The sequence below is a fragment of the Artemia sp. Qi Xiang Cuo genome, chromosome 9 (assembly GCF_049724085.1).
Source record: "Artemia sp. Qi Xiang Cuo chromosome 9, ASM4972408v1, whole genome shotgun sequence".
Classification (NCBI taxonomy): Eukaryota; Metazoa; Arthropoda; class Branchiopoda; order Anostraca; family Artemiidae; genus Artemia; species Artemia sp. Qi Xiang Cuo.
This window is the reverse complement of record NC_142802.1, coordinates 28,772,701-28,786,833: the sequence shown is the minus strand read 5'-3', so window position 1 is coordinate 28,786,833 and position 14,133 is coordinate 28,772,701. Positions and strand designations below refer to the sequence as shown.

General features: G+C 37.1%; 2 protein-coding genes across 2 annotated transcripts in view; both read left to right on the top strand.

Annotated features, from left to right (window-relative positions):
* Positions 1 to 1,217, top strand: part of LOC148948534 (putative transporter slc-17.2) — a 26,653-nt gene extending 25,436 nt beyond the window's left edge. The window contains exon 5 of the mRNA XM_089094961.1: positions 1,140 to 1,217. Within this exon, the coding sequence (XP_088951087.1) occupies positions 1,140 to 1,217 (78 nt within the window). The remainder of the gene's footprint in view (positions 1 to 1,139) is intronic.
* A 4,269-nt stretch (positions 1,218 to 5,486) lies between these two features.
* The window catches only part of LOC148948531 (uncharacterized), a 51,167-nt gene continuing 42,520 nt past the window's right edge, over positions 5,487 to 14,133 (top strand). Inside the window, exon 1 of the mRNA XM_089094960.1 lies at positions 5,487 to 5,526. The gene's annotated coding sequence lies outside the window, so the exon portion shown is untranslated. The remainder of the gene's footprint in view (positions 5,527 to 14,133) is intronic.

Here is a 14,133-nt window from a genome sequence, read left to right as displayed (position 1 = left end):
TTCTTTTTATCTTCTTTTGTAAATAAAATCATTTGTCACTGAATTCTGAGTACCGATTTCTTACCCAACGCCTCAGTTTGTATCACGCTACCAAATTTATTAGCCCTGTTAGTAGGGGCAACCTTACATACTGATGACGGTCACTGTATATGTGACCGAAATATCTGGTATTTTTTGTGAAATTTATCATACACTGTCTATTAAAAAGGATTTTATCCCTATTTTGGACTTTTATTTTATCGTCATGGAAAGGCAGTGTGGTCTCAGAAATTATATACATCAAAAGATACCATATACACTATTTTATCGAATAGGGCTTCTCAGGAATTGTTAGGATTTTTAAGTTAAAAATTCCAGGAAATGTTGAATTCGGATGCCTAACAAAATTAATACATACCGTGGGTATCCCGGTGGTCAAAATGGTATATATACGATATCCCAGTAACAATTAAGAGCATTAAGTTGAAACTTCCACAGAATGTTGAGGAAGATGTTGAACTTAATCAAAAGAAATTATACACATCCCGGTTCTGAAGAGGGCATATCTGCAGTATCTGAGGAACGGCTAATGGCATTAAGTAGAAACTGTCAGAGATATTTAGGGGGACATTGAACTAAATCAAAAGATGTAATGTGCATTCAGGTTGTCAAAATAGCGTATGGAATATATCAGATACAGTAGGGGTATTAAGTAAAAATTTTCAGAGAGAATGTTGGGCGAGATCTTAAAATAAATCGAAAGACACTATGTACATCCAGATCGCTAAAAAACTGTATGTGAAGTATCTCAAGGACGGCTAGGTTATTAAGTTCGAGCTTTCAGAGAATGTCGGAAGAGGTATTAAATTTAATTAAAAGGACATTATGCATACGCATTATGTCAGAATGATATATTTTCTACACCAGACCAAGCAAACACTCACCTAAAAGTCAAAATGAAAGAGTTTCAACAGTCAGAAATAAAGAGAGCTAAGCTATGCCCACTGATCCATGTTCATTTTCTTATTTAATTTTCTTTCATATGTAACCTTTTGAAAATTCCCCCAGAAGGATTCTTTCGATATTATTATTTAGGAGTTGTTGCTGGATCAAAATCTTACTTCAAGAACCGTTATAACCTTCATTTCAAATTAAACTAGGTTGATGCCATACCCATAATTGTACCAAATATAATCGAAGACAATGCTCAGATCGTCTTCGACAACTTAAGAATCTAAACTAGAATCTTATATTTTAATTCTTATGCCAAAAACATGAAACGCTGGAGAAATATTTATTAAAACTAACCGATGACAAAACTTTGATAATCAAAACTAATAGAAACTAATGAAAAAAAAAACTTTCTGAAGACGAGTTTCTTAAATAAAAATAAAAGTTATTTTGAAACTTAAGGCAAGCAGGAACAAAGTGCTATCATTATTGAAACTTCAAACGACCAGAAAATACCACCAAAGAATAAATAAAACCCCAAACTAATGGAAATTAAAATAAATAATCATATCAAACTTAAAGGGATGTGGTTTGTTATTCAATTTCTGTTTGTTCTGGGTTTTAATTTTTTCTTCGGTTGTATTTTCTGGTCGTTATTAGTTTTAATCAGTAAAAAAATTTATTTCTGCTCGTCTGCAGTCAATATGGCTCTTTGCTTTTCTTGGACAAAAGTGGATCATCCTTCTCGGACAATCGTCTATCAAACGGAAAGCAGGTCGCCCTTGATTGTGGTAGGGCAATGTCGTAAGAAAAGATTTAAATGTAATGAGAAATCCTTGGGAGTAGTCCCCGAAGCCGCGCCACGCCGACATGACGGCGGCGAATGTGTGATTTAGTATCGGCGGCGGCACGCCGCTAGGCGCGCCCAAATTGTTTTGGCGGCGCGCCGCCGATTTCTGACCGGCGGTGTGCCACGGCGCGCCGATTTTTCTGATTAAAAATAATAATAAAAATCAAACTTCACCAAGCACGTTCCACCTCAACTTGATTTTAGTAAGGATTTTTAAATGGTCGGCTAAAAACATACAAAAACAATATGACAAAACAGGAATTTGTTGGGCCATGCGGAAAGTGTTTATGTTCACCGTCGATCAGACATAGTAGAATTCTCAAATTAGCCACTAGACTCAGGGAAACCTATATTGTGTTAATGTTTGACATCGCATTGTTCCTATAAAATCCCGTGTTTAGTTATTTTCTTCTTGTTAATGATTTGGGCTAATGTGTATATAACTTTTAAAGTTTGAAGTTCCAACATCTCCTGTTCATCAAATACATACGAAAAGGAAAAGAAAAAAACAACTAACAACATAAAAAAAACACTGTATACAAGTTAGATACCATGGCTTAACAATAATTTTAAATCAGCGGTTACATCACTTCAGTTACAATTGATGTAACAAAAGTGAGTTAGTTCACTCTGCCTGGAGCCATTGATATTTTTGCAGTCACTATCAGTCCTGTCATGCTAAAAGGCCGTTTAGCTGGGGCACTTGTGGCCGGTACAGCCAGAACTTGACGAGCGTAAACTGCCACTCACGGGATCTGATACTAGCATCGGACCTTGGGGTCCCGAACAATGCCGCAAATGGGTTTCTTCTTTGTATCTGCTGAAATAAGTTGTTTTTATAAGGGAGAACTAACCTGCACCTTTACCATAGGGCTCCTGCGCCCTACACTACGGGGGGAACTAAACTGCACCTTTACCCTCTTTTCTTATCAACACGGAATAATCCTCCAAGATTCTTTTCTGAAAGAAGTGGTCAAGTTATGAAGTTTCAAGTCAAAGTTTAAGGTTACTTCAACTTCAGTGTGCTCTGCTCACTGTGCAAAAAAAAATCTAATTCATTTCTATAAATATATTTCTATACTAGCTCTCTTTCCCAGATTAATTAAAAAAAAAATTCCACAAAACAAGTTTTTCAAAAAAAAGTAAAGAACTCCATTAAACAAAAAATGAGCAAAAATAAAATAAAATAATCTACCGAGCGTGACACTACCACAAATCAGCATCGATAAATAAATGAAACCCAAAACGAACAGAAATTACAATAAATAACCGAGTCAAACTCAAAACGAACAGAAATTAACATAAGTTGGGCTCAAAACCCCTATGCTTTCCCAGAACAGAATTTGCACTTTACTGAAAAAATATAAATGTTTTTACTTTTATAACTTTAATAAATCAAATAATATTAAGATTTTGATTACTAAATATCAGTATATGTATATTAAACTGACAATGCACATCTATTTGTATTTTTTTCAGTAAAGTGCAAATTATGATCTGACCTTGGGAAGGCATAGGGGTTTTGAGCCCAACTTATGTTAATTTCTGCTCGTTTTGAGTTATTAACATTTCTGTTCGTTTTGGGTTTCATTTATTATGCAGATTTGTGGTAGTTTCAAGCTTGGTAGATTATTTGATTTTATTTTTGCTCATTTTTGTTTAATGGAGTTCTTTACTTTTTTTTGAAAAACCTATTTTGTGGAAACAGTTTTCTTAATTAATTTTTGTTCGTTTTATATTGACATAATCTTTTCAGGGAAAAATTTTCAGCAAATTTTAACAACATACACCCTTTTAGAAATCTGGACACAAATAGTAGTGTTTAATTTAGTTTCATAGCTCCTCTAGTTGACCTGAAATGGAAAACTTGATACCATTCGTAAAAAAAATCTGTTTACTTTCTTTGATAGCTTAGATACACTTACGCTATCTTGTTTTGGTTAAATTTTAAGAGCAGAAGTAGCCCCGAAAGTTTGAACATAATACCCTCAGTCGTTCTTGGGATACTGCTGAGATGCATTATTGGAAATTGGCATTAACACAGAGCATTTTGATTTAATCTTAAGGCAACATTTAGTTTTTAAACATTAAGGTAAATGGGAGGGTGGGCTTGGGAGGGGGATCAATTTACCTCCAATCACTTTCGACTATTAAAAAGGACATCAGCCCTTTCTATTTTCAATCGAACGGGCGCTTTTCGAAGTTCCTACGACAACTCCTTCGATACGACGTGCCCTGGTCTAAACAACAACAACAACAAAAAAAATGATACATTATACCCAAATCGATCTTTACTATAAAAATGTCAAGCCTTCCAATAACTTTTGATTATTTGAAAGGGCACTAGGCCTTTGGATTTCCAATCGAGTGATCCCTTTTTGGGTTTCTATAAAAACACTTTCTGTAAACACCTTATATGCCCCCAGGGCAAAAATTATAACCCTTAACCTAAGAGCTGTGAGGGTGGCTGTGATCCTCTAAGACCTAATTTGCAGATTTTTCAACTACTTCAAACAAAACGGCTATCTCAAAATTTTGATTGGATGTGTTTATGGAAGTGGTGGGCGTGGAAGGGGTGTTAATTGCCTTCCAATCACTTTCGACTATTAAAAAGGGCACAAGCCACTTCAATTTCAGATTGAATGAGCCCTTTTCGAAGTTTCTACGACAACTGCTTCGATACGAAGTACCCTGGTCTAAAGGAAAAAAAAATAATAAATAATACATTGTGCCAACATCGTTCTTATATACCCCCAGGTCATAACTTAAAACCCCTGCCCTAAGGGTTGTCGGGGAGTAACCTCCTCAAAAATATATTTTCTCTCTGGAAATCAGTTACTTTGAACAAAATGGCTATCTTAAAATTTTGATTGGATGTGTTTGGGGAAATGGTGGGCGTAGAAGGGGTTTTATCTGCCTTCCGATCACTTTTTGCTATTAAAAAGCGCATTAGCTATTCCAATTTTCAATCAAATGAGTCCTTTTCGAAGTTTCTACGACAAATCCTTCGATACGAATCACCCTGGTATGGAAAAAAATAATACATTGTGCCAACATTGTTCTTTACTTAGGCAGCGCGATTGCGCTGCCTATAATAACATCCTGAATTGCCTAATGCTCTTTTACCTACCTCTTTTCATCCGAAAAATCAGAAAGAAAATGAACAGAAATTTAAAGTGGAAGGTAGAATTTTTGTTTCAAGAAAAATTTCTTCTTCTTCTTCCTACGAACCGATATACATGGCGAGCCCAAGATGACAGTATTTATCTTTAAGAAACAGATTAGCCGGGATGACGGTTGAAGCCCGGAGGTCGATATCGATAAGCAAAAAAGAGAGGAAAAAAAAACGGCCGCGTGTTAGTGATGCCGCCGCCGATAGAATCAGCGGCGGAGTCAGCGCGCTGATGCAAGCTCGGCGGTGCGCCACCGTTTTTTTTTAGGCGGCGCGCCCCGGACTTTTTGGCGTGGCTTTGGGGTCTACTTGGGAGGTTTTAAAGAGTTGGAATTTGAACAAATTGGAATGGATAAGTAGCGTGCATGGTTGTGTTGGCCTCAGGTGGCTTAGTGCTGCAGTGAGTTGTTAGAAGTAGTACCAGTAGCATTAACCGAAAACGGGGTATTGACGAAGAATCGCAAAACGTTTCTTCCCCAAAACTAAGCTGTTGTTACTACAGAAGAAATATAAGAAAAGAAATGTGAACAATTACTGCAAGTAACTAAGTAGTCTTAAGTAACTGCAATTACTTGTAAGTCAATTTTTGTTTCAACTTCAAACTTTATAAGGTCATTATTTACTAATGCCTTCCTGCAAAGGAAGCACTGGGCCTAATCATGCAGGAGTAGACCTAACCTAGGCCTATTGTTAAAAAACAAATGTAAAGGAATTTTGAAAATACCTGAAACCCAACTGAAACAGTGATGGACCAAAATGAAAACTACACCATAGGAATTGCGAAAGCTAAAAACTCTGTTAAGGAAACTTGCAGTCCCCCATCTCAAGCAACAAAGAAGATAACTTTATTTGAAAGGAATCAGTGATGTCTCTTTTCTTTTATTATTCTTGTTTTTGCCAATAGTTGGCCACTAAAACCTCATAGAGAGGTGTTTAAGGGCTCATCTAAAAGGTAATTTTTATACCTAGTGTATTTTCTAAGCAGTGAAAGGTGCTTTTAAAATAAGACACACATTTTGACAAATCTTTATGCAAAACATGATATGGTAAATTTTTACGAAATCATATTATTGATTTATGAATAAAGTGAATATACCACTTGATGCCTTTTTTATGCTCTTTCCAAATATAGCCTAATAATTATTTTTGTCAGAAATGAATTTTATCCCAACCCCTCTAGGCTACATACCAAGTCAGGGGCTATATTTGCACAGTAAAGGGGGTGGGGCAATGTTTATGTCTGGTGTAAATGCGAGGTAAATTTAAAAAGGATCTCAATCCCCCGAACGTGCACATATATACAAAGAATCGGTATATAGGCTAGGGGTGGGGGTTAAATACATTTTTGACAAAAATGATTTTTATATTTGGAAAGAGCATAAAAAAAGGCATTGAGTTGTATATTCATTTTATTTGTAAGTCAATAGTATGATTTGGTAAAATTTACCAATGATATAACACACCCATTTTCAATGATATAGGTAGCCTGTAACACATACAGCTTCTGAAAAGTTTCTTCTCTACAGTATGATCTCATGTTTGAATGACTCTGCTACCTGATGCTCCTTGTTTTGTTCATATTTGTTGGTTTGGGCTAAGAAAATAACGAAGACTTTTGCCTATGTGTGATATTTTTGCAAGTAGAAAATAGGACAAATTTGCAGTTTACAACATAATTTAGCTAAGATGAAAATGAATAGCCTACATTACTTGATGCCTTGTTTATGCTCTTTTATAATCCAATAATTGTTTCTGGAGTATGTTACATTTTAACCCTTTGATGGCTGGTGGCTCTTATAAGGCACACCAAGATTTTTGCCTATACCTCCTTTTTGATTAATTGAAACAAGAAATTATTTGGATAGCCAGAAACAAGAGCTATCAAATAGTATATTACTTTGTCCCTTTATGAGTCATCTAACAATGTTTGCACAGTGCTGAATTTGACATAGTGAAATTTTTGGGATTTTGTTGAATGAAATAAATCTGACTTGGGTAGCATTGAAGTTTATGTTGCTTGGTGAAGTAAAAAAATCCTGTGGTGGTTGTTAGTGTCTGATGGTTCCCTGTGTATTATTCTTATTCAAAACTTTTTATTCATCCACAAGCAAGGACAGTTTTTAAGTATGTATCTTATAAGGCCCATCTGCCCTAGGAGAGGGAGTATAATACCAACCTGCCAAAAAGTTCAGTATAGTTTACACAAGGAAATCTGGGAAATTATGAAATACCATACCCAATTGTGATCCTGGTTGACATACAAACAGCTAATTTATAATAATTGAGCCTGGTTGACCTATAGACAGCTAATTTATAATAATTGATCCTGGTTTACCTATAAACAGCTAATTTATAATAATTGATCCTGGTTGACCTATAAAAAGCTAATTTGTGGAAAGACAGACAAGACCAGACAGACAGATCAGTGTATATATAAAGATCAGTTTTAATGAATGGATTTGTTTAAAACCATAAGGCCATCCATATATAACCAATGCATTATCCGCCATGTTCACCAGTTTACTATCTACTATCAGCAGTTGAAGAGCCATTGAGATTATGGAGCCCTCAACATCTTCATTAGTCGATGAGCCAATAGCAAGGAGTGAAGAAAGTCTGCAGGAAGCACTGAGGAGGCGACATGAACGACGACTAAAAAGAGTGGACCTCATCATTGCTGTTTCCTATGTCTTAGAGCCAGACGGCGATCTCTCTGAACTGAATTTGGAGGATTCTGAAGACGACAATAACCCTCTTTTTTGTGAATCAGCTGGAGACAAGCACAAAAGTCTCACCTAAAGTCTGCAAAATCCCTCTGCCATGAAGCCAAAGTAGATAGGGTTTCTAAATCTTCAGCTGAAAAGAGATGAATCTGGAAGAAAACCCCTGTGCCAGAGAATGACATGGACTAGAAAGGACAAATGCCAAGTCCCGACTTGTCTCTGGTTACTCCAATCACATCTTCCAAAGGTTCTTTGACTCTGAAATTATAAGCATCTTTGTAGAAGAGACAAATTGGTATGCTCTGCTGGAGAAAGGCTTGGAGCTGAAATGTACTATCAAAGAAATGGAACAATTCCTTGGAATCCTTCTGCTTATCGGAATTGTGAAACTTTCCCCAATGTCTATGTAATGGGAAATGGCTACACAGTATCCTCCAGTGGCTAATGCTATGTCATGCAACCACTTCAAAAGAATAATACAGTTCTTCCATGCAAATGATAGTTTCAAAGCAATCAAAAAGAGGAATCCAGGATATGACCCCCTCTTCAAAGTTCAATCCTTGTACAGTAAGCTTTGGAAGAATATGCAAGAAATCCCAAATGAAGAATGAAGATCTGTAGATGAACAAATGGTCCCATTGAAGGGCTGGCTTGGGTTCAAGCAGTACATAAGAGACAAGCCACACAAGTGGGGGATAAAACTATTTACAAGAGCCAGAGCCAATGGAATAGTTTATGGCTTTGAAATTCACAGTGGTAAAGGAACCACTGTCCGTTCAGACCTTGGTGTTGGTGCTGATGTGGTGCTCCGCCTAGTCCAATATCTCCCCGAAAAACAGAACTTCAAACTGTTCTTTGACAATTTTTACAGCAGTTTTCATTTAGTAGAAAAGCTGCAGGAAAGGGGAATCCAGTCAGTAGGTGCAGTCTGAATATACAGAAAGTGAAACTTCCACCCTTGGAACCTGACAACAAGCTGAAAAGCTCCAGAAAAGGATTGTTTGATTGGTGGGTTGAGCAACGTTCTGGAATAGTTGTGATGAAATGGTTCAACAATTAGCTGGTCCATCTTATTTCTACATATGTTGGGCCTGACCCACTTGATCAATGCAAACAGTGGGACAAAAAAGGGAAGGCTTGAATTGATGTAGCCAGACCTCATGTTGTCAAAGAGCATAACAAGTTCATGGGTGGGGTGGACTTGAGCAACATGTTGATTGAGTTATATTGTACTGACACCAAGGGGAAGAAGTGGTACAAGTGTCTAATCTATTACTTCCTTGACATCAGTGTAGCCAATGCTTGGTTACCTTACTGGCGCAATAATCACTCTGATGCTTAGAAGCCCCTATCCCTTTTTTGCTTTCATGCAGATATTGCTGACTGTCTGCTCAGAGGTGCAGTCATCCCTGCAACAAGGAAAGGAAGACCACCAAATGAGTCTCCAGTTACTACCAGACTGCAAAAGGAAACAGGGAGTGACAGCATCCCCAGTTCCAGCATTTGCTTTTACAACACAGCCCACTGGCCTGAGATGGTGGATGAATGACAAAGGTACAAGTCCTGTGCAAAATACACCCACACATTTGTCAAGTGCCTGAAGTGTAATGTGCACCTTTGTTTAACCAAAGACATACTAATCAGCTGCAAATGGCAATTTTTTCTCACTAGATAGTTAAAATAACAAACACATTTATAAAATTTTTGGAACAATGGACTGTTTCACCTTTTGGAGCCTAATTAAGAGCCTAAAATGGAATATGCCCTGGAAAATATAATTTGAACTACAAAAGAGCATAAGAAAAGGCATCAAATGATGTACTATTATACTAGGTAAATTATGTTGTAAACTGAAAATTTATCAAAAATTGTTACCCAAAATTCTGAAAACTACTCTAAAACAATTATAAATACTTATTTTATTCCTAAAAGTGTATTTCTTCAATTACCCCTCTCTACTCCTTCTGAGTTACCTTCTCAGCAGGGGCTTCCCCCAGGCCACTCAGTGCATCCCCAGGTGTTAGATAGGGGAACATCCTACAGATATGTAGGATACCTTCATGGAGATGGGAGGTGCAGACCAAGGGGGGACCCAGTTTCTTGGGGGTCTTGAAATATAACTGGAACACCCTAACTTAAGGACATAAATACAGGTGGAGGATAAGGATGGCCCCTTTGATGTGCACTGGGCAAAGCCCACCAGCATGTGGACACATCCCACCAGTCACAATCCACTCCCCTGGCAATGAGCAAATTGTTGGTGATGCAGGATGCCATATGGGTGCATTATCAGTAAGAGGTATAGTTGACCACTGCTAGGGACAAAGAGGAATGGATTACCACTGTCCTGACATCAGCCAAGAAACCCCTTTTTTCACTTTTATGATTATTATGAGCCAACAAATGAATATGAGAACCAGTGCTACTGCATTCAGGGAAATCAACAATGCTACTGCATCTGGGGAAGCTACAGTGTCTGGGGCAGCCTAAAATACAATGACTGCAAATCACACAAATACCTCAACTTAGACAACTCTACCCTTGGAGATCATTTTATCACCTAGATCAACTTTATCAATTGTTACCCTCAACATCAGAAGACTTGCAAAACAAGGAAAAAAGGAACTCCTACTGAGAGAGATAAACCACTGCAACTGGGGCATAGTCAGCCTATCCAAAACCCACAGCCCAGTCACCAGTGAAGAAAAACTTGATGATGCTACTCTTATACTGTCAGGACACACTGATGGGAGCTCACTCAATTGGAAATTGAAAGTTATAGTGCCCTTTTAAGTGTCAAAACTGATTGGAGGGCAAGCAGCCCCCCTCCACGCCCTTCATTTTTGCAAATATATCCTATCAAAATTTTGAGATAGCCATTTTGTTCAGTATAGTTGAAAAGTCTAGTAATTATGTTTTTTGGGATGTCAGCCCCCCCTCCCCAAGGCCTCAGGACAAGGGCTGTAAGTTAGGCTATTTGTCCATTGTTTACATATAATGTATGTTGTTGAGAAAGGTGAGCATGTTTGACTGTTACTTTCCAAAAAGACAAAGGGCATTCAGTTGAGCCTTTCAGAGAATGTTGAGGTAGTATTAAACTAAATTAAAACACATTGTGAGCTTATGGGTTGTCAAAAGGGTGTAACTCAGGAATGATGCAGGTATTTTAATTTGGAACTTATAGGAAATGACAAGGGAGATGATCAATTGACCAACAAGGCAATTTTTGCATGCTATCACTACTACCACCAAAACTACTGCTTCTCTAGCAAGCACTACCAAGGCTCAGAATATTGAAATTAATATCTGAGAAAATGTTGAGGAGGGAGTTGAACTAAAGCAAAATATACTATGTGTATGCAGATTGTCAAAACGGCATATCAGCAATTTTTGTGGAATATCCTACTGTATCAAGATGAAACTTCCAAGATATCAAGATATTGTGGAATATCCTACTGTATCAAGATGAAACTTCCTATATATCTATCATGAGGGGGGTATTCAACTAACTAAAAGGCAACATATATGTGCTACTATTGCTATTATTACTACAGTTAACTCTACTACTAATTCAATGCTCTTAATGCTGTTATTGCCCCTTTGACTGTTACTGCTACTATGATACTAGTACTATTAAGGCTAAGCATTTGAAGGTGAAAATTTGAGAGAATATAGAGGGTAAATTTGGATGAAATCAAAACACTATGTGCATGCAGATCGTCAAAAGAGTGTATCTTAAGAATTGATTTGGGTATTAAGTTGGAACTTTTGGAAAATGCTCAAAGGGGAAGATCAATCAACCAAAAAGCAGTATGTGCATGCCACTACTAATACTAATACCACTGCTACTACTACCTCAAATGGCAACTAGGAGCAATCTAAGGATTTCTCCTTGGAGAGCTCCAGAATGATGACTAGAGCTGTACACAAAGTTCTTTAGTGACCAGGTGCTGTTCCATGATCAGTTGCATGTCAATTGAGTTTACACTCTAGAGGACCATCAGCACCTAACCTTCATTTGAAAACATCAAAAGATTCAGTAATAACTGTTTCATTGGATAGTTTGCTCCAACTGTTGACAATTTATGCTGAAAAGAATTGAGCATGGACTCTAGATATTGTAGACTGCTTGAAGAGTTTCAGTTGATGACCTCTAGTTCTTGAGTTGGTACCAGCAGTAGGGAATAATGCTGGGAAAGTATTAGTCTCCAATAACTTGCAGGCTAAAATGGCATCACTGTTATTTCTCCTGTAAACAAGTGTAGAGAGATTCAGCTTTGATAATCTTACAGGGTAGGAAAGCTCCAGTATGCCAGACATCACTTTAGTGGCAAGTCTCAGCACATCTTCAAGAACTTTTATGTCTTTTTTTAAATATGGGGAGGCAATCCAACTTCAAGCTTAGGATGCACAACTCCCTTATATAGAAGACTAATGACTTTTGGGGAGCATGTGGAAATAGTACACTTAATCAGTCCCATAGTTGTAATAGCCCAAGCAGCAGACCTCTTAGCATGAGTGCTGAATTTTAGTTCATTGTCAATAGTGACACCAAGATCCTGCTCATTATTTATAGAGGAGAGTGGGTGGCCTAAGAAAAATAAGAGTGACATGGATTCAGTTTGCCAAAGTGAATGGTATGGCACTTTGCAACATTGAATTCAAGAAGCCAGGCCTCAGCCCATTGACCCAGCAGTTGAAGATTAATTTGCAGCAGGGCATGATCTTCACAAGACAAGGCTGCTCCAAGAAGCTTCAGGTTGTCTGCATAGAAAGTTGATTGACTGCTGATGGTAGAAGGAGCACCATTGTTGAAGATATTAAATAGTGTAGGACCCAAAACACTTCCCTGAGGAACTCCACTCAGAACATGCATAGAGGAAGAAAGAATACAATTACCAGATTCGTCAAATAACTGAACACATTTAGATCACAAATAAAGAAAATCAAGGATCCAGAGCAGGTATTTCTCTTCAAGCTTGACTGCACATAATTTAATTGAAAGTCCCTTGTGACTAGACCCTGGTGCCGCGCCGATGAGGGAAGACCGGCGGCGGCGGGGCCAAAAATAGCGCGCCACGCCGCGCCGCCGGTAAGATGTCGGCAGCGCGCCGCCGGCGCAATCAATGTTGACTGCAAACATTAATGTTTTCATCAGTCTTTCTCAAATAACAGCTTAAATTTGCAACAGATTTGAGCCTATTCATGAGTTCAAAAATTTACAAGCTGCTGGCTGGAAACTGGTCTTCTTTGTTATTCATCAAGAGAAGTAGAAATCTGGTAGAAACGAAATGGCTGTGACATTTCAGAACCCTTGCATGATACTAGTAGTTGAAGTATCTATTAGCTATGTATTCTTAACATAAATAATTATCAAAATTAGTAGTTTTTTTCATTGAGCATTACTGCATACAAAACTTCAAATACCGTATCAAAAAATTCATCAGTTATCTGGGTAAAAACTTTGAATATAACTTTGAACTTAGAAGCTTAATTGTTTTATAATGCCCTTTGCCTATATCTGTTTTGTCACCTTTAAAACAGTTGAAATGGGTGACATTGATATTGATTGTTTTTTTTTTTGCTCTTTTGGATTCCTAAAAAGCCTTCCTTGCATTAAAAACTGGTTTTTAATAACAATTTAAAAAATAATTCATTTAAAAGTTTTTTTTGGGTTCTTTATAGAATATATGTCATGTAGGCTAAGGCTGAACTGCTGCTTTTTTATTGCTTTTGGCTGCTCTGTTGGATATTATTCATTTTTTCTTTTGGGGATTCATTCCAAATTATAAACATATAAATAATATCAGTCAAATTATAAACTGCATCTAAAAGGAGTAAATTTATCAAATTGAAAAATATATGATGAACACTTCACATGAGAACATTTCAATTACAATGAAACAAAAAACACTTAATGATTTATTTGGTATGAAGAAAAATGAAGTGCCAGCTATTTTCTTTGGTAAAAAATGAAGAGCTCATCCGTTTGAAATGTAATTAAATGAAATAATATGTAGACTGAAGTAGCTCCAGGAAGATGTTGGAATTTTCATCCTAGTTTGTCACTTTTAATCCAAGTAAAATGGTAGGACACTTAGTATCAGTTATTGAGTTTAAGCTTTGATTTCCAAATGCTCACGAAAATTGCCAAATTTAAGAAAGTCGCAACAAAAAGTCACATGTGGTCAAAATGCTCAAAGACTCCTCTTCGATCCCCACCCAGGATCAAAGTTTCTGCTATGGTCCTATCCATGGAAATCTCCAAAGAGTTTCTTTTTAAAATAGCTTTTAAGCATAGGTAGGGGTATTTAGCCTTTTTTGCTTTTCTTCAAAGCTTTGAAAAAAGTGTCATAATATTCCAAATGTTACATTTGTGCATATTTTTGGTAATCATTTGTGGGGTGATCGAATTTTTTAAACCACTGTAGATGCTTAAGAATGTTGCAACATCGAGT